This window comes from Cervus canadensis, chromosome 12 (assembly GCF_019320065.1).
Source record: "Cervus canadensis isolate Bull #8, Minnesota chromosome 12, ASM1932006v1, whole genome shotgun sequence".
In the NCBI taxonomy this organism is placed as follows: domain Eukaryota; kingdom Metazoa; phylum Chordata; class Mammalia; order Artiodactyla; family Cervidae; genus Cervus; species Cervus canadensis.
Window position 1 is genome coordinate 38,253,257 of NC_057397.1, and position 21,566 is coordinate 38,274,822.

A 21,566-nucleotide genomic window follows, 5' to 3' on the forward strand; every position below is an offset into this window, starting at 1 on the left:
GAATTGGAAATAGCAAGGGAGTCAGCTTAAGTCTAGGAGGATCTCATGAAAGCTAGCTGCTTGACTACTTCAGGAAGGCCATGACTCTCCCTGCCTTCAGTAGTGATTTTCTCACAGTTGCACCAAAAGAGACTTCAGGGTATGTTCCACCCACAACCCAACACATTCAGAAGAATGTGTCAAACACAGCCCATTGGTGTTTGTTGAGTATTCACGCAATCCTTAGGAATGTGACACTGTGCTTGGCTTTCAGTAACTAATACCTTGTAAAGGATGAGTTGTGAGAATCCCTTGAAAATGGCTCCAATCTCATCAATGAGTAAGGAGTCTTGCTTGGAACATACCACAGATACAAGGGCTCTGTCTCCATCAGCTTGGTTTACTGGTCTACATAAATAATGGGCTCAGTCACTCCCTAATGGCCTGATGAGTTATTATGCTTTCTTGGGCATCTCATTGTATGTACCATCTCATCAGTACTCAGGCATGTGAGAGGATACAGACCATTGGATAATGATAGTTTTCTAAGACACATTTTAAGCCCTATAGGAATGCCTCTCTAACTACATCTATAGAGATAAAAATGTACTTTACCCAACTCAAAGGAATTACTGAGATGCAGATGTTTAGCTTTCAAACATCCCAGACATTGACAGTTCTTGCTATTGACAACTCACATGAACATTTTTAACCCCCTTGGTACATTTTTATTTATTTATTATTTTTAATTGGAGGATAACTGTTTTACAATGTTGTGTTGGTTTCTGCTATAGATCAACATGAATCAGCCATAGGCATACACATATGAGAAACCCACAACAAACATTATTCTCAATGGTGAAAAACAGAAAGCATTTCCTCTAAGATCAGGAACAAGACAGGGGTGCCCACTCTCAACGTGAACCTTTAACAAAGTTTTCTGCTTTCTACATTGAATCTCATTAGGTGAAAAAATTATTACATGGATTTTTTTTTCTTATAAGTATTTCTAATGATTAAATATCCACTTATGTGTATATTGGTTTTCTTCCTGATGTCAATTATAAATGTCAAAAATCCTGGCAAATTTATATGTTAATCACTATCTGAATGTGCTAGATGGGAAAACAGTGTGACCTCACTTTAACACAGAATTTTTTAGACAGGAAGGAATTAACACATGTTAGGAAGAAGGTGTTTGTATAAGCTGTTGTACTCTGTTGCTGACATTAATCTCTAGGACGGGAGCTTTCAAAATGAGACTTGGCAATATGCAAGTTATATTTGTTGAATATTCATTCATAATAGAAAAGCCTCCTAATGCCTCATTTATATTGTCATTTAAATCTAGTGCCACTTTAGATTAATTATAATCCAAATTATAGCTCTGTGCACTACAAGAATTAATATAGAGTTTATCCAGATTAATACATTTGCATTGAAAATGTAATATGTCTCTGCCATGGCTAAGGGGACCGCTTTTTAATAAGGGAGTAAACATGAGGAAAGATGGAAATTAACCTTCATTACTGCAATTAAAATTATCCTTTCATTCTAGTCTCATTAGAAAGAATACTGTACCAGTAATTATAATTTAGGCTTATTTGGAGTTGAATAACATCTTGTGTTATATCCAAGTTTTACAGTATTCAAACTTTATCAAATACATTGATTCATAAGTAATAACCCAGCATTTTGTTGTATTTTTTTTCAAGATTTGCTTTGAATACATATATGTTATTGGATTTTCCTCAGTTGTTATGAACATAAACCATTTTACAACCTTCTGTATTTTAGGGATTGAAAATTTATTAAGTAGGCGGCATCTGAATTGAAGTGAATTATGTCATTTTTATATTAGCAATCTCATGCAAGTTAAATAATCCCATAACTGACAGATAATCATTGACTCATCTATTTGGCAGTGTTTATTTGCAATTAGACTTCATTTTTTTAGTTAAAAGTACATTAAAATGACATTTTCTTTGAAGATATTGTGATGGCCTTAATAACACAAAATGAATTATGATCTCATTTCAAAATTTTGGTAACAAAACAATGTTCATTTCAAGTAAAGTTGTAGACATAAACTATGAGTAGTCAGAAAACTTAAAACCTTCCTAAAAGTAATTAGCCTTTATTTAATATATTTCTAGAATAGAACAATTCAGAAAAAGACCCCAGATTTGATTTCCTATAATTCACCAGGGAGGCAGTAATACCTGAGGTGGTACCCCTTTGGGTAGAAAAGGCATACATGCATAAAATATAAGGTCCCTCATTTTTGCAGATAATCATGATGTCCTGTTTTAGCTTCAAGAGTCTGTTTTTGTCATATGCTGTTGCATCTTAACATTCTCTGCTGCTGCTTCTTATCAGTAGCATGTATTTTGGAGGTGCCTAGCTAGAGTTTGGGGGTCTAGATTTTATAACTTCTTCTCAATTTAAAATAAAATGGTCTTTAGGGAGCCCCTAGCTTACATTAAGATCATGGTTTAATTAACTTAATTAGCCAAAAAATATTGAAGCTGACACATATATAGGGTAGAATACTATATCCAGCAGTTACCATAATGGCTATGAAATAGTGACCCTAAAACTTAACTCTTTTCTTGCGGCAGCATAAATGTCCCTAAATTCAAAAGCAATTATATTCTTGATAATGTGAATATACATTAAAAATAATATGAATTAATTATATCAAATACTTACACCAATGTACAGTCTTGGTAAAATGTTTCAAGCCTTGAAATCAGTTTTTCTGATCCTTTACAGTACTAACATTAGAAGATATATGCTTATAAAAATAAGGCCATAGCTAACATTTAATAGATTTAGAAGTTTCCGGAAGTTTATTCTTTCTGATATTCCTAAAACCTGTAAGCAACAAGAATTATGGAAATTCTCTTTTACCTTCTGTGTGACAGTCTTTGATAGCATATGGAATTGGACCAACCTATTATTTGGTCATGTCAGATTCTACCATGTACACAAAAGAATTGATAAGGGCCTATGACATAGTATTATTCTCTTAAGAAAGCATATTCTTCCTCATTATTAGGGAACTTTAAAAGAAAAAATTTCCAGTCTCACAGGAAAAAAGCAACTGATAGACACTCGCTGATTTAAATGACAATCATTTTTATACAACTTGATCTGACACCTTAAGCAGTCAGTTTTATTTGCCAACCTTATATATCACATTGTTTTCTTGTATTTGTTTTTAACACTTTTAAAATGATAGCACAAAATATATTATGCTTTGAGAATTTTCCTTTTAGAAGAAAAAAAATTTTTGATACCAGCATTAATTATAATGTTCTTGGTTTTGAGATATCTTTGGAGATGAAATACTTGGATATTGTTTAATCAGTATGATAAAATTCTTTAGTTTATCTCGGATTTAAATCATTCAAATATAATTACAGTAAATTATATTTTCAAATATCTAGAAAGAATCTAAGTTTCTCTAATATATCTGTATATATAAGACAAATGTACCAATTCAAATAAAATCTAGTGTTTGTAAATCTATCAATAGAAATAAGTCTCAGTGCAATTTGTTTGAAAATGTAGCACTAATTCTATACCTTTCACAGACCTCAATGGAATAACATTATTGTCATTATGTCATTTAAGTTCTATTTTAATTTCGGTCTCCTTAGAGTCAGACTTACTTTCAAATTTCTTTCAGAATTCAAAAATTCCTAAAATTATTTATATGGTATAAAACATGCATCTCCATCCAGGAGAGAAAAATAATCTATTTTGGGCTTCATTTTTACGTTGTTTTCATAACATCCTTGACCTTATTTTTAAATTAAAACTGGGTTATTTTGCAATAAAGTGTAATTTGTTCATTTATATGAACCGTATGTGGATTGGAAAAAAAAATCAAGATAAATCTTCATGCACAGCATACAATCAGATTACGCCTAGACTCTATATTTACGCGGGGTCTGATAGCAATCAATGGTTTAGCTTCATTGCATTTCAAGATGTATTTGCACCCAGTTGTCCAGTGATAGTGTCCTCACCCTGGAAATAATTTAGTTGCAAATTGACTGGAAGATGGTGAAAATTGAAAGTTAAAATTAGAAATACTCATAATAAACAGCAGAAAAAAGGTCAGATGATGCCGTGCTATGATGAGATTGGAATGGCTGGTAAATGAGGTTTTGTGTTTGTCGTGAGATGTATGTGACATGCCTACCCAATGTCGCTGTAATATCCAGCCTCACAGAGGAGATTATCGGGAAAATTGATGCTGGAAAGAATTTTCTGTTAGATTGGGAAATTAGAATCACACTCTATCCTTTGATGTGTGTGAGCCTTCTATACATTACATTGCTCATCTAGGCAAAATTTTAAACCGTCTTTAACACGGGATATTCAGATTAACCTCATAAAACAATTGTCTTCTTGATTTGGACTACAATGTCATATGCACAGCCAACTGCTGAAACATCTAAAGCCAAGGATAAATCACAAAAAAGCAGCGGTGTATACATAGTGTATAATTTTAAAATCCTATATTCACCACATAAAAGCATTGGTTTCATTTGTGAATTATAACTTGTCAGCCCTTCTCAGAATTTTGAAGTGTTTTTAGTGTCCCAGAATTTTAGAAAAAAAAGATAGGTAATGAAACAGTTCCAAAAATAATTATTTTCTAAGTTAGCATTTGTGAATGGGAATAGATTTGCTTTAATGTGATAAAGGTATATTGAGACAGCAGAGGGCATGTGTCATTGATGAATCTTTCATGGTCACTGAGGGTTATCTAAACAGGAGACAGAAGTACATTTTAAAACACATAAAGTCCACTTGGTCAGTGGACAAAAAGAAGTGTGTTTTTGCCTTTTGAGATTAGCATCATTTACAAGTGCTTGTCCCTCCTTTTGGTGATTCAATGGACTTAAAGCTATGCAAAAGACATCCTTTTTCTGAGTTTGACATTGTCAGTCTTTTAAGATCGAGATGTTCTATTCTCTTTTGGGGAATCAGGAGTAATCACACCAGAAAAGGAGCTAAAAGTCAGTGTGGCAGGGGGAACCCAGCCACTCCTGCTGGCAAAAGAAGAAGATGTGTCAACAAAAAGATCAAAGCCTACAGAGGACAATAAATTCTGTCACGAACAGGTACACATGGTTTGTATTTTTCTCTTTTTCTCCCTTTGCTGGGTAAACTTTTTTTTTTTAAAAACTGTTGCCCTTGATCATTGTAGAGCCCCCAAACCATTCCATGCTGTTGAAATGTATGTAGACACTGTAATTGGCAAGGTCATTAACTCTTGGTCTGACTTCTAATGCTCCAAAGTCATCAACAGCCGTTAACTAATAGGAGTCATGTTTATTCGATATTTTCCAGTTCTATCAGTGTCCTTATTGTAACTACAATAGTAGGGACCAAAGTCGTATCCAGATGCACGTCTTGTCACAACACTCAGTACAGCCGGTCATCTGCTGTCCCCTCTGCCAGGACGTCCTTAGCAACAAGATGCACCTCCAGCTTCATCTAACACATCTGCACAGTGTGTCTCCGGATTGCGTGGAGAAGCTGCTCATGACAGTAAGGCTAACAAATGTTGACGCATGCGTGCCATAATCTCTGTGAAGGTGTCAACATAAAATCTGTCAGTATTGTGTGACAGAAATGTATTTCTTCTGGTGGTGACAAACTCTTGCTGACCGTGTTGTAGAAATCACAAGTAAAGGCCCATTTATTTCTCCTGTGACTGGGGAATAAACCCCAGGTGTGATACAAGGCATAGCTGATTCAACAACACAGATTTTGCAGCCTTATTCTCATACCTATAGTGTTAAGCAAATGATTCCTGTGGGCACTAGGAGTTTTATCTTTGCTTGGCTATCATTTCTGGGCTACGGAAACCTTCAAACTTATTTTTTAAAGAAAGAAAAGTAAAGAAAAATACAGCATTGCCACAGCATTGATCTGAAATTTGAAAGGAGAGCATTGACCTATAAGAGTCACAGAATGTCCCTGCTTTGGTTGGAAAATATAACTGGGGTACACAACGGTCTGGGGTAAAATGTGATGGAGTCCATGATGTCTGGGGTACCTTTGTCATGAACCCCTTTGGTTTTCACAGGTGCCTGTCCCTGATGTTATGATGCCCAACAGCTTGCTACTGCCAGCAGCCGCCTCTGAGAAGTCAGAGAGGGACACATCTGCAGTCATCACAGCTGAGGGGGCTGGGAAATATTCAGGTATGCCAGCCTATGACCAGGATCTGTGCCAGACACACTCTGGGCTTTTTATTCATGTTGCTGATCTAGCATCATTATGATCAAAGATTTTATGTTTTTGAGATGCACAAAGGAAAAAAAAAACACACACATTTCCAAAAACCATTATTTCCAAGGCATATCTACTATCTGGTTATCTGTAAATGACCCTTTGTTGTTATTGTTGCTCTTGAGTTGCTAAGTCATATCTGATTCTTTTGTGACCCCATGGACTGTGGCTCACCAGGCTCCTCTGTCCATGGAGTTTCCCAGGCAAGTGGGTTTTCATTTTCTTCTCCAGGGGATCTTCTCGACAGGCAGATTCTTTACCAGATTGACCTGGGAAGCCTAAACTGTTCTTGGGGGACCTAAATACCACTGACCAGGAATATTTTGTGGGTTCTAATTCCTGAACACTGGTTATAACCCTTGCTATCACACTGCTGGTAGCATGCTAACTCTGACTTATTTTCTTCCCATGCTGAAATTCTTTGAGGTCAGGGGTGATGTCTTTGGAGGTTCCTCCTTAACAATGGTGGTGGTGGTTTAGTCGCCAAGTCATGTCTGACTCATTGCGACCCCAAGGACTGTAGCTCACCAGGATCCCCTGTCCATGGGATTCTCTAGGCAAGAATACTGGAATGGGTTGCCATTTCCTTCTCCAGGGAGTCTTCCCAGCCCAGGGATCAAACCCTCGATCTCTTGCATTAGCAGGCAGATTCTTTACTGACTGAGTCACCAGGAAAGCCCTTCAGAGGCTGCTGCATGACAACATTCATTGGCATTTAATCTGTAGACTTCCTTCCTCTAAGTTCTGTTTATGCTTTCTTCACACAGGTGACAGTCCGATGGATGACAAAAGTATGGCGGGTCTCGATGATTCAAAGGCTAGCGTGGAGATAAAGAGTGAGGAGCAGAAACCAACTAAAGAAGCCACAGAAGTGTCGGAATGGAATAAAAATAGCAGTAAGGATTTGAAAATCTCCGACACACTGCAAGATCAGTTAAGTGAACAGCAGAAAAGGCAACCGCTCTCTGTCTCAGACCGCCACGTTTACAAGTATCGCTGTAACCACTGTAGCTTGGCTTTTAAGACTATGCAGAAGCTTCAGATACATTCCCAGTATCATGCGATTCGGGCCGCCACTATGTGTAACCTCTGCCAGCGTAGTTTCCGTACATTCCAGGCTTTAAAAAAACACTTGGAAGCAGGCCACCCCGAACTGAGTGAAGCCGAACTTCAACAGCTCTATGCCTCCTTGCCCGTGAATGGGGAACTGTGGGCAGAGAGTGAACCTATGGCCCAGGAGGACCATGCCCTAGAGCAGGAGATGGAGAGAGAGTACGAGGTGGACCATGAAGGGAAGTCAAGTCCTGTGGGCAGTGACAGTAGTTCTATTCCAGATGACATGGGCTCTGAACCAAAGCGGACCTTACCTTTTAGAAAAGGGCCAAATTTTACGATGGAAAAATTCCTCGATCCATCTCGCCCATATAAGTGTACCGTGTGTAAAGAGTCGTTCACCCAGAAGAACATTCTCCTGGTCCATTATAACTCAGTGTCTCACCTGCACAAGTTGAAAAAGGTTTTGCAGGAAGCCTCCAGCCCTGTCCCTCAAGAAACCAACAACAGCCCAGATAACAAACCCTACAAGTGCAGCATCTGCAACGTTGCGTACAGCCAAAGCTCAACCTTGGAAATCCACATGAGGTCTGTGCTCCATCAGACGAAGGCGAGGGCGGCGAAGCTGGAGCCCGGCGGTGGCCATGCACCCGGCGGGCACGGAGTGGCAGCCAGCGTTAACAGTCCCAGCCAAGGGATGTTAGATTCCATTAGTTTAGCAGCAGTAGGCAGCAAAGATACCCACTTAGATGCCAAAGAATTAAATAAAAAGCAAACTCCGGAATTGATCTCTGCTCAACCTGCCCATCACCCACCGCAGTCACCAGCACAGATTCAGATGCAGCTGCAGCACGAATTGCAACAGCAGGCGGCCTTCTTTCAGCCTCAGTTTCTCAACCCCGCGTTTTTGCCCCATTTTCCTATGACCCCAGAAGCGCTGCTGCAGTTTCAGCAGCCGCAGTTTCTCTTTCCCTTCTACATCCCCGGGACGGAGTTCAGTTTGGGGCCGGATCTAGGCTTGCCAGGCTCTGCAGCCTTTGGCATGCCGGGCATGACGGGAATGGCCGGGTCCCTGCTTGAAGATTTGAAGCAGCAGATTCAAAGCCAACATCACGTTGGCCAAACTCAACTGCAGATTCTCCAGCAGCAAGCACAGCAGTATCAGGCCACACAGCCCCACCTGCCCTCCCAAAAGCCGCAGCCACAGCCGCAGCAGCAGCCGCAGCAGCAGGCCAGCAAGTTACTGAAACAAGAGCAAACCACCGTGGCCAGTGCCGACTGCCCCATCGTGAAGGACGTGCCCTCTTACAAGGAGGCAGAAGAGATGGCCGAGAAGCAAGACAAGCCAAAGCAAGAATGTGTAAGTGAAGGCGAAGGGCTCAGAGAAAGCAAAGACCTCGGGAAGAAGCCGAAGTCCTCGGAACCTTCTATCCCGCCGCCGCGCATCGCTTCAGGGGCCCGAGGAAACGCAGCCAAAGCCTTACTGGAAAACTTCGGTTTTGAACTGGTCATTCAGTACAACGAGAACAGGCAGAAGGTACAGAAGAAGGGCAAGAGTGGGGAAGGCGAAAGCACGGAGAAGTTGGAATGCGGGACGTGTGGGAAGTTGTTCTCCAACGTTCTCATTCTCAAGAGTCACCAGGAGCACGTCCACGGCCAGTTTTTTCCGTATGGAGCGCTAGAAAAATTTGCCCGTCAGTACAGGGAGGCCTATGACAAGCTTTATCCCATTTCTCCATCTTCTCCGGAAACACCGCCTCCCCCACCTCCACCGCCTCCCTTGCCTCCTGCTCCTCCGCAGCCTCCTTCCTTGGGGCCGGTGAAACTGCCCCCCGCGGTCTCCACCCCTCTCCAGGCCCCAGCGCCCACTCCCCCGCCGCCCCCGCCCCCGCCCCCACCCCCTCCACCGCCTCCCCCGCCCCCACCCGCTTCCGCACCCCCGCAGGTCCAGCTCCCAGTATCCCTGGATCTTCCCCTCTTTCCGTCCATCATGATGCAGTCGGTGCAACATCCCGCCCTCCCGCCCCAGCTCGCCCTGCAGCTGCCTCCGATGGACACGCTCTCGGCGGACCTCACTCAGCTCTGCCAGCAACAGCTCGGCTTGGATCCCAACTTCCTGAGGCATTCGCAGTTCAAACGCCCGAGGACGAGAATTACGGACGATCAGCTGAAAATCCTGAGGGCTTACTTCGACATCAACAATTCTCCGAGTGAAGAACAGATCCAGGAGATGGCGGAGAAGTCTGGCCTCTCGCAGAAGGTTATCAAGCACTGGTTTCGAAACACGCTTTTTAAGGAGCGGCAGAGAAATAAGGATTCGCCCTACAACTTCAGTAACCCTCCCATAACGGTTTTGGAAGATATCAGAATGGACCCCCAGCCCTCCTCCCTAGAACATTACAAATCAGACACATCCTTCAGTAAAAGGTCTTCCAGGACCAGGTTTACTGACTACCAGCTTCGGGTTCTTCAAGACTTTTTTGACACTAACGCTTACCCAAAAGATGATGAAATCGAACAACTTTCCACCGTTCTCAATCTCCCCACCCGGGTTATCGTTGTCTGGTTCCAGAATGCTCGGCAGAAGGCGCGGAAGAGTTATGAGAATCAAACAGAGACAAAAGACAACGAAAAAAGAGAACTCACAAATGAACGGTACATCCGAACGAGCAACATGCAATACCAGTGTAAAAAGTGCAGTGTGGTTTTCCCCAGGATCTTCGACTTGATCACGCATCAGAAAAAGCAGTGTTACAAGGATGAAGACGATGACGCCCAAGATGAGAGCCAAACCGAAGACTCCATGGACGCCACGGATCAGGTGGTGTATAAGCATTGCACAGTGCCTGGCCAGACCGAAGCAGCCAAAACCGCTCCTGCCCCTGCGGGGGGCTCTGCTTCTGGGACCAGCACCCCCCTGATCCCGTCACCCAAACCGGAACCGGAAAAGACGTCTCCAAAGCCCGAGTATCCCACAGAAAAGCCAAAGTCGGGTGACCCCTCGCCCCACCCTCCAGGCACCAAACCAGCCCTGCCGACAGCATCTTCTTCCTCGGACCCGCCACCGCCACCGCCGGCCTCAGCCGCTCAGCCCCTGCCACCCAAACCGCCCCAACTCCTGGGACGACCTCCCTCGGCTTCTCAGACCCCCGTCCCTTCCAGTCCGCTGCAGATTTCCATGACTTCTCTCCAGAACAGTCTACCTCCACAGTTACTGCAGTACCAATGTGATCAGTGTACCGTTGCCTTCCCTACCTTGGAGCTCTGGCAGGAGCATCAACACATGCACTTCCTGGCTGCTCAGAACCAGTTCCTTCACTCCCCGTTCCTGGAGCGGCCCATGGACATGCCCTACATGATATTCGACCCCAACAATTCCCTGATGACCGGACAGCTGCTGGGTGGTCCTCTCACACAGATGCCCCCGCAGACGGCTTCCTCCCATCCCGCAGCCCCGGCCACCGTGGCCGCTTCCCTTAAGAGGAAACTGGATGAGAAGGAAGAGAACAACTGCAGTGAGAAGGAAGGTGGGAACAGTGGGGAGGACCAACACCGTGATAAGCGCTTGAGGACCACCATCACTCCGGAACAACTGGAAATTCTCTATGAAAAATACCTACTGGATTCCAACCCCACCCGGAAAATGCTCGATCACATCGCGCGGGAAGTGGGGCTGAAGAAAAGGGTCGTGCAGGTCTGGTTCCAGAATACAAGAGCGCGAGAAAGAAAAGGCCAGTTCCGGGCCGTGGGTCCAGCACAATCGCATAAACGCTGTCCTTTCTGCCGAGCCCTGTTCAAAGCCAAGTCAGCTTTAGAAAGCCACATTCGCTCCCGGCACTGGAATGAAGGCAAGCAGGCAGGTTACAGCTTGCCTCCAAGCCCTTTAATATCCGCCGAAGATGGCGGAGATAGCCCGCAGAAATACATTTATTTTGATTATCCATCTTTGCCATTAACGAAAATCGATCTCTCGAGTGAGAATGAGTTGGCTTCTACAGTGTCGACACCTGTTAGCAAGACGGCAGAACTGTCGCCGAAGAATCTCTTAAGCCCTTCTTCCTTCAAAGCAGAATGTTCTGAGGATGTAGAGAATTTAAACGCCCCTCCTGCTGAGGCTGGGTATGATCAAAATAAAACTGATTTTGATGAGACTTCGTCCATTAATACAGCGATCAGTGACGCCACCACCGGAGACGAGGGGAACGCAGAAATGGAAAGTACCACGGGGAGTTCCGGAGAGGTGAAGCCAGTTTTGTCTCCTAAAGAGGGCAAAACTCTCGACGCTTTGCCGAAAACAGCGACCACCCCCACCACGGAGGTCTGTGATGAGAAGTTTCTCTTCTCTCTCACGAGCCCTTCGATACCTTTCAGTGATAAAGATGGTGACCATGACCAAAGCTTTTATATCACGGATGACCCCGATGACAATGCCGACCGCAGTGAAACGTCTAGCATAGCTGACCCCAGTTCGCCAAATCCATTCGGCTCCAGCAATCCTTTCAAATCCAAAAGCAACGACCGACCAGGTCACAAGCGTTTCAGAACCCAGATGAGCAATCTCCAACTCAAGGTTCTCAAGGCTTGCTTCAGTGACTACCGAACTCCAACCATGCAAGAATGTGAGATGCTAGGGAATGAGATCGGTTTGCCCAAACGTGTGGTCCAGGTGTGGTTCCAGAATGCAAGGGCAAAGGAAAAGAAATTTAAAATTAACATAGGGAAGCCTTTCATGATCAATCAAAGTGGAACGGAAGGCGCCAAACCAGAGTGTACCCTCTGTGGGGTGAAGTACTCTGCCCGCTTGTCCATCAGAGATCACATTTTCTCCAAACAGCACATTTCCAAAGTGAGGGAGACCGTTGGGAGTCAGCTTGATCGGGAGAAAGATTACTTGGCTCCCACGACCGTTAGACAGCTGATGGCTCAGCAAGAACTTGACCGCATAAAGAAAGCTTCAGACGTGCTGGGCTTAGCAGTGCAGCAGCCAAGCATGATGGACAGCAGCTCCCTCCACGGCATCAGTCTGCCCGCAGCCTACCCAGGACTCCCGGGCCTCCCCCCAGTCCTTCTCCCTGGAATGAACGGTCCATCCTCCTTGCCCGGATTTCCACAAAATTCAAACAGTAAGTCATGTCAAGGAGAGTCGTCTAATGAATTAAGTGATATTAGTCAGCCAATGACATGTAACCAAGAATAGGGGTATATCGGATCTCTTTATTTCAGTAAGTGAAACCATTAAGTTATTTGGAATATATATTTCAGTGGCCATAGTTAATAACCAAGCAGTACACCACCCCAAACATGTGCAGAAAAAGGTAGATTACAGGTAGATGAGAGTCTCAGAAATACGCTATTTATATCATTATATCTCAGAAACATTCCTTTTTTAATTTCAAATGGCATTTCAGCACAGACCTGTGACATGAAATTTGTTATACATATTAAGAAAGTAAAGTATTAAAGCATTCATTGGCATCTTAATTTATGTTTTTCCAAGGAATACTGATTTTTTTTTTTTGGTGTTTGTACTGTTTTGGGTCTTTTTTCCTCCTTAAATGACAGGAAGTTCAAAAGCTAAGAGCCTTCTAGCCACAGGAATGCCTCTCCATTATACCTAGCAGGTAGTAAAACAGATACGTAAAATTTAATTACTAAGAATTCACTTCTATGATAATTTGTACAATTTTCCTTTTAGTAGCATTCATTTTGTTTCTTATTGTTTCAGTATATTTACAACCTTAAAAATACATTAATAGTACTTCATATCTTTCTACCACCACCACTAGCCTAGATTTATAATCAAGACAGAACAAAATGGCAACTGCTTGAGGCACTCCTAGATGATGACTCCAATTCATTGCTTATCATGACAAATGCAGTTTGTACAGTTTAGATTCTGTGAATAAGTATAGGTATCTAGTTATTGAAAAAAAAATGTATGAAGTGTTACAGGCATTCACGTAGCCACACATATAACAAAAGTGGTACCTTACACAAACTAAGAAAAAAAAAGATTCTAGTTTCTTTTTAAGCTAAGTTTTATTTTCCAAATTAACAGTATTTTTTTTTTTTTAACAAGGAAATTATGACATTCCAAAGAGACATCTAGAATGAACAAATACATCTGGGAAGTTTCCAAAACATGATAGGAAGGCTTTTTTTTTTTTTTTTTTTTCCCATTTTCCAAATTAGACTTTTTACATAAATTTCAAACCTTTCAATTTCATCCTCTGATGGCAATTTTCATTTTAATGTGACTTTGGAAAATATTCCCATTTTTAGTTTGGGAGACATAAAAACAGTGGTGTCAGGTGACCTCTTGGCCACAGCTAACTCAGCTGGTTCCTTGTCCAGAAAGACTTGTTGGCTTTAGAGAGAAGCAGAGTGAATCTCCAAATACAAAGAGTTCTACCCAGAAAATTCATTCAAGGTCCTTTTCTTTAACCATAGCACCAGTTACTTTCCACTGTCCACCTATGGGTACGGAACGTACTTGGGCTTAATTATCTGAATATTCTTAGGGCCTTAAATATTAGAGCTACAATTATGTGTTTGTCTGTACCTTTCAATTAAGTCAAATATAGTTAAAGAATAATGCAATGGCTAATTGTTTTGCATCTGAATGTATTAGCCTTCTAGTCTCACTTTATATATCACTGTGATTATTAACCAATATCTAGAAAAATGTCTTACATGGAAAAACTACTATGATCAGTTATGTAAAATAGAGCTTTTCCACATAATGTCTAATGTGGAAAAACTCCATGAACACATATAAATTTGAAAATTATGTAAAATAGAATAAAATTTGGTATTTATAATGGGCTAAGAACAGTTCAAGTATGTGTGCCTTTAATCTGCAAGTCGGCTTTGATGGATGATCCTGTGGTCACCCTCCTAAGTGGTGATCAGGACGTCTTGTTTTTCTCTCCACCGGATCAGAAGGCCTTTGCTTAGACAATGAGTCCTTCACTGACTGCCTTTCTCCTTTGTCACTCTGAAACTAGTAGCCAGAGGGCCTGTGCAAGAGAAAGCCAGGAGGGAGAGGAGAGAATATGTTTATGAAATACTTAAACAACCTAACCTTTCTCCTCATTCTACCACCATAAATATAATTTATATCATTCTTCTGAAATATGGATTGGCAAAACTATCAGAGTTGTGGAAAGATGTTAGAGGCAGGCCCTTGTTGATGAGCACTGTTTTTTTTTTCTCTCTCTCTCTCTTTTTTTAAATTATAAAATATAACACATTTACAAGAGACTTGGAAAATACAGAATAAAGTTATATATAGTTCCACTATATATTACAATTATTTTTAAGTAGATAAATTAAGATTTTCAGTTGATGTTTCAATATCAAACTCTCAAAAATTAGTAGACTGAATATATAGAAAAGTAGGATATAGTAGACCTGAAAAACACCATGAACCAGTTCAACATAATTAAGGTTTATACAATTTTCACACAACGGTAGGATACAAATTCTATTCAAGTTCCCATAGACGATAAACTTGGAGAAGGCAATGGCAACCCATTCCAGCACTCTTGCCTGGAAAATCCCATGGATGGAGGAGCCCGGTAGGCTGCAGTTCATGAGGTTGCTAAGAGTCGGACAGGACTGAGCGTCTTCACTTTCACTTTTCACTTTCATGCATTGGAGAAGGAAATGGCAACCCACTCCAGTGTTCTTTCCTGGAGAATCCCAGGGACAGCAGGGCCTGGTGGGCTGCCGTCTATGGGGTCGCACAGCGTTGGACATGATTGAAGCGACTTAGCAGCAGCAGCAGCAGCAGACTATAAGCTAGGAGACACTGGAATATATCCAGGGATATAAAACAAGGACAAAACTTTCATGGTCTAAAGGTATTAAAATCATACAGAGTCTAAAAAAAAAAAAATCATACAGAGTCTGTTCTCTTATCATTGTGGAATTATGTTAGAAGTCAATATAAAAAGATTTGAAAATGACACACATATTTTCAAGTACAATTTACCAAGGGAGATCTTTGACTTAGCCATTGAAAGTCTCAATAAAGTTAGAAGACTCAAAAAACAGAGAGGGCGAGTGCAGAGAAGAAAGCATTTAAATGAGAAATTAATATCAAAGTGGGAAGTTAATATCAAAGGTACATTAAAAATGCCATGAACTTGGAAATTAAATGTTGACTTTTAAATGATGGGTGTATCTAAGTAGCCATAACAAGGAAAAATTAGAAAATACAATAAAAATGAAAAGAGAATTTACCAGAATTTGTTACATGCAGCTGAAGTTTTTAAATGCTTCAGGTACCAAAGGTACCATGTATCGGCTCTTATGATTAAATCATGGACCAAAACAGACGAGAGTGTTATATAGAGAAAAGGTCCATGAACATACCTACTAGAATTTGCAATTTCTCTTGAATTAGTTGTTTGTTTTTGATGGAGTTTAAACATTAGCACAGCACAGTTACCAGCAGGATCTCATCTGAGAGCCTGAATTCCCGCACTTCCAGCTCACATCTTTTTTAGGTTAATTGATCTGTGGTGGGTACTGCTGAATATTTTAATTATCTCATGGAGTAGAGCTGTGACTCTCCATCTCACTATCAGCATCTTCCTACTGGATTCCATTTCATCAAACAAGTATCTCCTATGCTCTGTGAAAGAAATAGGTATACCAGCTAGGTGAAATAAAAGAAGAAAATTACTTCATAAGCAGAATATTCCTGTATCTCTCACATGCGCTGGGCTCTTCTAACAGTTTATTATTCATATGAATAAATTTTTTTTTTTATGAATAAATTTTGATAATACGATGTGTTCACCTTGGGCCCATTTTAAGATTTTGTTCCTAAGAAAATCACTAAAAAGTGCTTCATTGAATGAGATCAGCCATAAAATAAGTAATAAGTCTGATTACAACGGCTGCACCCGCAAACTGACTTACTTGAAATGTACATATTCAGTTTAGCATTTATCAACCTCCAAATTTCCTGATTTTAAATACCCATTTTGTTCTTTTTTGGATGGAATTCTTATTGTTTTAGCAGCATTAATTCTCATAAAACTTTTTTATCTTAATTTCCAAATTATTTGGTCTTTCAAGATCACAAGGAAGACCCTTTGAAGAGTAATATCCAACATGTGAGCCTGCTTCCTGAACAATGACTGAGGCCTGTGTTCAATATCGGGCTTCCCAAGTGGCTCAGTGGTAAAGAATCTGCCTGCCAAGCAGGAGACATGGGTTTGATCCCTGGGTTGGGAAGATCCACTGGAGGAGGAAATGGCAACCCACTCCAGTATTCTTGCCTGAGAAATCTCATAGACAGAGTGGTCCAGCAGGCTACAGTCCACAAGGTTGCAGAACAGTTAGACACAACTTAGTGACTAAACAAAAACATGTTTAGGATCACTACTTACTACTACTTAGTTTTTAACAAAATGAATTATTTTCTGCTAAAAAATTTTTCCACATTTGTCTTTTTCTATCATGATCATATGCAAAAAGGGAAAATAGTAATAGAAAATCATATGCCTGTACACCTGGAAAAAATTAGAAAACTTTCACATTTTATCCTTTAGGAGGTTAGCTTCTTTTGGCTTTTTCCTCAAGAAGAATAGGAAAATAACTTGATTTTCTATTTTTAACATATTTACTTTATTGTTTTAAGCAGTGTCTGATTCTTTTTATGTGTCTAATTTTTATATGTTCCATTAGTCTCTGGAAATACTGACTAACCCGGTTCCCTTAAATGGAACTTTAGAACATGCCTTTGCATTTTTCTCATACCTCAGTGTAATATACTAGCATTTTTTGGGTAAATCTAGATAAGAGTAAGTATTTAATAATTTTAGCACAATTGTCTTTGGCCCATGTACATCATAAGTGTTATTTTTCACCTCAAGAATAAATTTTTCCTCTGGGAGACCTAGATCAAAGCAACTTGGGGAAAAAGCACTAAATCTATGCTATGTTCATGGGGAGACAGGCATTTTCTTCCAAAAAGCATTACTTTGGGGGCATAGACAGCAGTTTCAGACTTCACTGGGGGCTCAGATGGTAAAGAATCCACCTGCAGTGCAGGAGACCTGGGTTTGATCCCTGGGTCCGGAAGATGCCCAGAGAAGGAAATGGGTACCCACTCCAGTATTCTTGCCTGGAAAATTATATGGACAGAGGAGCCTGGCCAGTTACAGTCTTTGGGTTCACAAAGAGTCAGATACAACTGAGCGACCAACACACTCTAGCAGTTTTGGGAAAACAAAACTAAACAAAATCACGGTAATAGGAGATCATCTGTAGGAAAACTTTAATCTCTCAGTGAAATTTCAGAGAATTGGACCAGGAGTTAGGGAACAGGAAAGAATGTATGTTGTATAACTGTTGTTGTCAGTCGCTAAGTTGTGTGCGACCCCATGGACTGTAGCCCACCAGGCTTTTCTGTCCATGGGATTTCCCAGGCAAGAATACTAGAGTGGGTTGCCCTGTCCTTCACTAGGGGACTCTTCCTGACTCAGGGATGGAACCTGCATCTCCTGCATTAGCAGGAGGATTCTTTCCCACTGAGCCACCAGGGAAGCCCCATCTTTTGTAATTACCACCACTTATTCTGCATCGTGATTGGTGTTCAGTTTTTCTCTTCTAAATCTGGTTTTCATACATCAGTTGACTACGGAATTTTTTATTGTGAACTTCTACAAGTGTATGTCTTTTAGTAGTAGACCTGATGTACATTATTCATTATCCTTAGTCTGTATCTCATTTACTAAAAATTTTGCTTAGCTAATTGTTTAACTCAGCTTACTCCTCAAGATGTTGAATTTCTAAAAATCCTAGATAGTCTTTGACTATAGTAGTTAAGATTCCTACTGCAGTCTTCTAAAAATTTTCATTACTTTGTTATATGACCTCTAGACAAGAATTTGTAGACCCCATCTGATAGGAAAGCCTGAGTCAACAAATATCGATCTACTTGCTTTCTAACTACCACTGCGATTTTTTAAAGTCTTAGTTCCTTAAAATTTCTCTTGTCTTAAAGTCTCATGTCAGAGAGATAGGTAAGCCAGCAGTTTCCTTAGATTTAGGAAGGAAAGCAGTTAGGCAGTAGAGGGATAATTATTGAGTATGAAGTCTAGATGTTCTTGACCCAAAACTAAGATTGGCATTATGAGTAGGCAAAAGAGGCTGGCTACCAACCTAATATCATTCTAACAGTACAAGGAAGGATCTTCTGTCCTCCATAAAGCTTCTTCCACTCAAATCATTCATGCCTGAAACTCTGTGAATCAGGGATTAATTCTTTTGAATTAATACACTACCCTCTGTTAAGTGGAAAATCGCTGAGAATATCATGAAATCAGAATATCATAGCAAAAAAAAGTTTCAAATTATCTAATCTAGTATATATTGATCCTTTTCAGACATGGGTTTATTCATATCTTTTGTTTTTTGTGTTTTTTCTTGTTAATAAAATTTTACAGAGAGACAAGTGGAAAGATTAAGACACCAGGCATCACAATGTAGGAAAAGGCAAGGGAGTTGTGGGTTTGGGCCCCAAAAGCAACCCCATCTTTCGCAGCTTTCTCTTGGTCTGTGTCTAAGTCCCATAGAATCTAAGTCTATCATATTAAATTGGATTAAATATCCAGGAATTATTAATAACTCATTATTCCTACCATAGCCCTGCAAATCTTAAGCCAATTTCATTTAAATTTATTTTGAATGTGTCAGCCATTCTGCTGTGAAATGTGGATATTTGCTATCAGTTTCTCCTGGAAACACAGTGTTACTAGTTTCAAGGATTATTTTCTTTCATTTTCAATATTCCAATTGTTTAATATTGGAAATAGATTCTATTTGACAGGAAGCTGAATTTGAGTGACAGCTATAAAATTTAGTTTCCCCACTCCCACATCTACCATTGAGTTGTAGATTTCTTTCTGTCAACTCACTTTACCATACTAGGACTCCATTTACTTACTTTAAAAAAATGGAATTTTTAGCATCTGTCCCCACTTACCATTGAGGATATTGGAAGACTATTCCCTAACATGATGAAAATTCCTTAGATACTGTTAATAATACAACTACAGAAATGATTTCAAAGCAGGCAGGTCAGAGAAAAATTGGGTGTGGTGAGGTTGAAAAGAAGAGCAGCCAGTAATAAGATAGGCTAATTGACAGTAATATGATAATGATTGGGGTCAGGTTGAGAATGATGTTGAGGACTTGAGAGTATCTTGAATGCTAAGCCTTAGACAAGGTTTCTCAGCTGGGTAAAGGCCAATTAAAAAGTTAAAGTTCTTTTTCTAGCTAAAGAAATGTGTGTCACTTTTTGTGTCAGTTATTTTTCTTTTTTTTTAACACCCAAATGTTGCATTTAGCATAGAAGACTAGCCAATATTTAAAAAAGAGTTTTCCCCGCAGCTACACACTGCAACTTCATTCACCTTCTCCTAGTTATTTCTTCCATCAGCCCATCAGACCTCCATCATGGCCCTTATCTGGATCATTTGGTAGTGAGCCTTCCTTCATTGAAGAACAAACCACAACCCAATTAGGCTTCCAGTCTGTTCCTCTTGCAACCAACTGTATTTGCCTCTAAAAAAACAGAGTCAGGAAAGGCACAGACTTTTACAGTTCCCATTTCTACCTTGAGTTGTCTTTTAGTTTTTCACCCAACTATCCAGAGCCTAAAACTGGCTTTGAGATAGGCTTTTACCAGCCACTACCTTAGACTGCATGCTTGAAATCCAGCAAAGATCTCTTCCATTTCAAGTCACACTCTACCCCACATGTGTCTGCCTACTGAGCATTTAGTTCTCCTTCTCTAATGATATGAGAATCATTTATTCCTACTACAAGTAAACCTGGAAGAAGCATGTTTGGCCACTGGGGGAAGGCGATGGGGTGGAGGGGTAGTGATAAAGCTGTGTGTTGACACATGCAATTCCTATCAAGTACTGTTGGCCAAAGTGTCATAATAGGGAGTAATGAGTGAGTAGCTTACCCTGTACCCTGAACAATGAAATCAGGCCTAACCACGCTCTGTCCTAGTGAAGAAGAGCTTAATGTCACTGCTAGCTGTTATTTGGTATCTTCAGCAGGCATTTACTACTGCCTTCTTTATCCGATGCAAAGGTATTTTTCTATCAGAAGTTAGGCAGAAAAAACAAAATGAAATTCATTTTTTAGTGATAGCTGATTATTTTTAGTGAATGTGGTCATTGTTAGACTGCTCCAGTGAAGGACAAGTGGGTCTACCTTCCCAGAGGTACAGTAAAAATTGGTTAAAATGAAGGAGGGGTCTTGCAAAGTGTATCAGTTAGAAGGACCCACGGGTTCACCAGGTTGTTGTTGTCATTATTGTTTTCTCCTAGCCCACTGTCGAGCATTTTGTTCTCTGAGTAAAATCTTGCTCAACTAAGTAGAGGGTTTCCCTGGTAGCTCAGACAGTGGTAAAGAATGGGCCTGCAGTGCGGGAGACCTGGGTTCCATGTCAGGGTTGGGAAGATTCCCCTGGAGAAGGGAACGGCTACCCACTCCAATATTCTTGCCTGGAGAATTCCGTGGACAGCCAGGCTCCAGTCCATGGGGTTGCGAAGAGTTGGACATGACTGAGCAACTAACACACACAACTGCGTAGATTCCATTTCTGGGAGTTAACGGTGGGGGTCTGAAACTAAATAGGAAAAAGGAGAGGAAGACAGAAAACCCGGTGCCCTTGGCCGTTCCTGGTGCGTGTCACTAATGTTCTCCAGGGCTGTCTAGGGGTTGAGCATCCGTGTGGCTCCGGGCACTGACCGTGGGCGTCTCTCTGTTATCCTTTTGCAGCGTTAACGCCGCCGGGTGCAGGCATGCTTGGGTTTCCTCCTTCAGCTACTTCGTCTCCTGCCCTGTCTCTCAGCAGCGCCCCCGCCAAACCTCTGCTGCAGACTCCAGCGCCTCCGCCACCCCCTCCGCCGCCTCCACCGCCGCCGCCACCCTCTCTGTCCGGACAGCAGACCGAGCCGCAGAACAAAGACTCTGAGAAAAAGCCGACGAAGCCAAACAAGGTCAAAAAAATCAAAGAGGAGGAACTCGAGGCCACAAAACCAGAAAAACACCCCAAAAAAGAGGAGAAGATCTCGTCTGCTCTTTCAGTGTTGGGCAAAGTCGTGGGCGACACGCCTGTGGACCCTTCTCAGCTGCAGGCTTTACAGAACGCGATCGCCGGCGACCCCGCGTCCTTC

The 21,566-nt window shown here is 41.3% G+C and overlaps 1 protein-coding gene across 8 annotated transcripts in view; it reads left to right on the forward strand.

Moving 5' to 3' along the window:
• Window positions 1-21,566, forward strand: part of ZFHX4 (zinc finger homeobox 4) — a 207,229-nt gene that overhangs the window by 181,796 nt on the left and 3,867 nt on the right. For 5 of the 8 annotated variants that reach the window (XM_043483293.1, XM_043483291.1, XM_043483294.1 and 2 more), the window contains exons 7-11: window positions 4,987-5,129; window positions 5,350-5,550; window positions 6,092-6,209; window positions 7,065-12,473; window positions 21,169-21,566. The exon at window positions 21,169-21,566 is cut by the window's right edge and continues 3,867 nt beyond it. In XM_043483293.1, the coding sequence (XP_043339228.1) occupies window positions 4,987-5,129; window positions 5,350-5,550; window positions 6,092-6,209; window positions 7,065-12,473; window positions 21,169-21,566 (6,269 nt within the window). The remainder of the gene's footprint in view (window positions 1-4,986; window positions 5,130-5,349; window positions 5,551-6,091; window positions 6,210-7,064; window positions 12,474-21,168) is intronic. The other 3 variants (XM_043483295.1, XM_043483296.1, XM_043483298.1) reach the window with 1 other exon arrangement.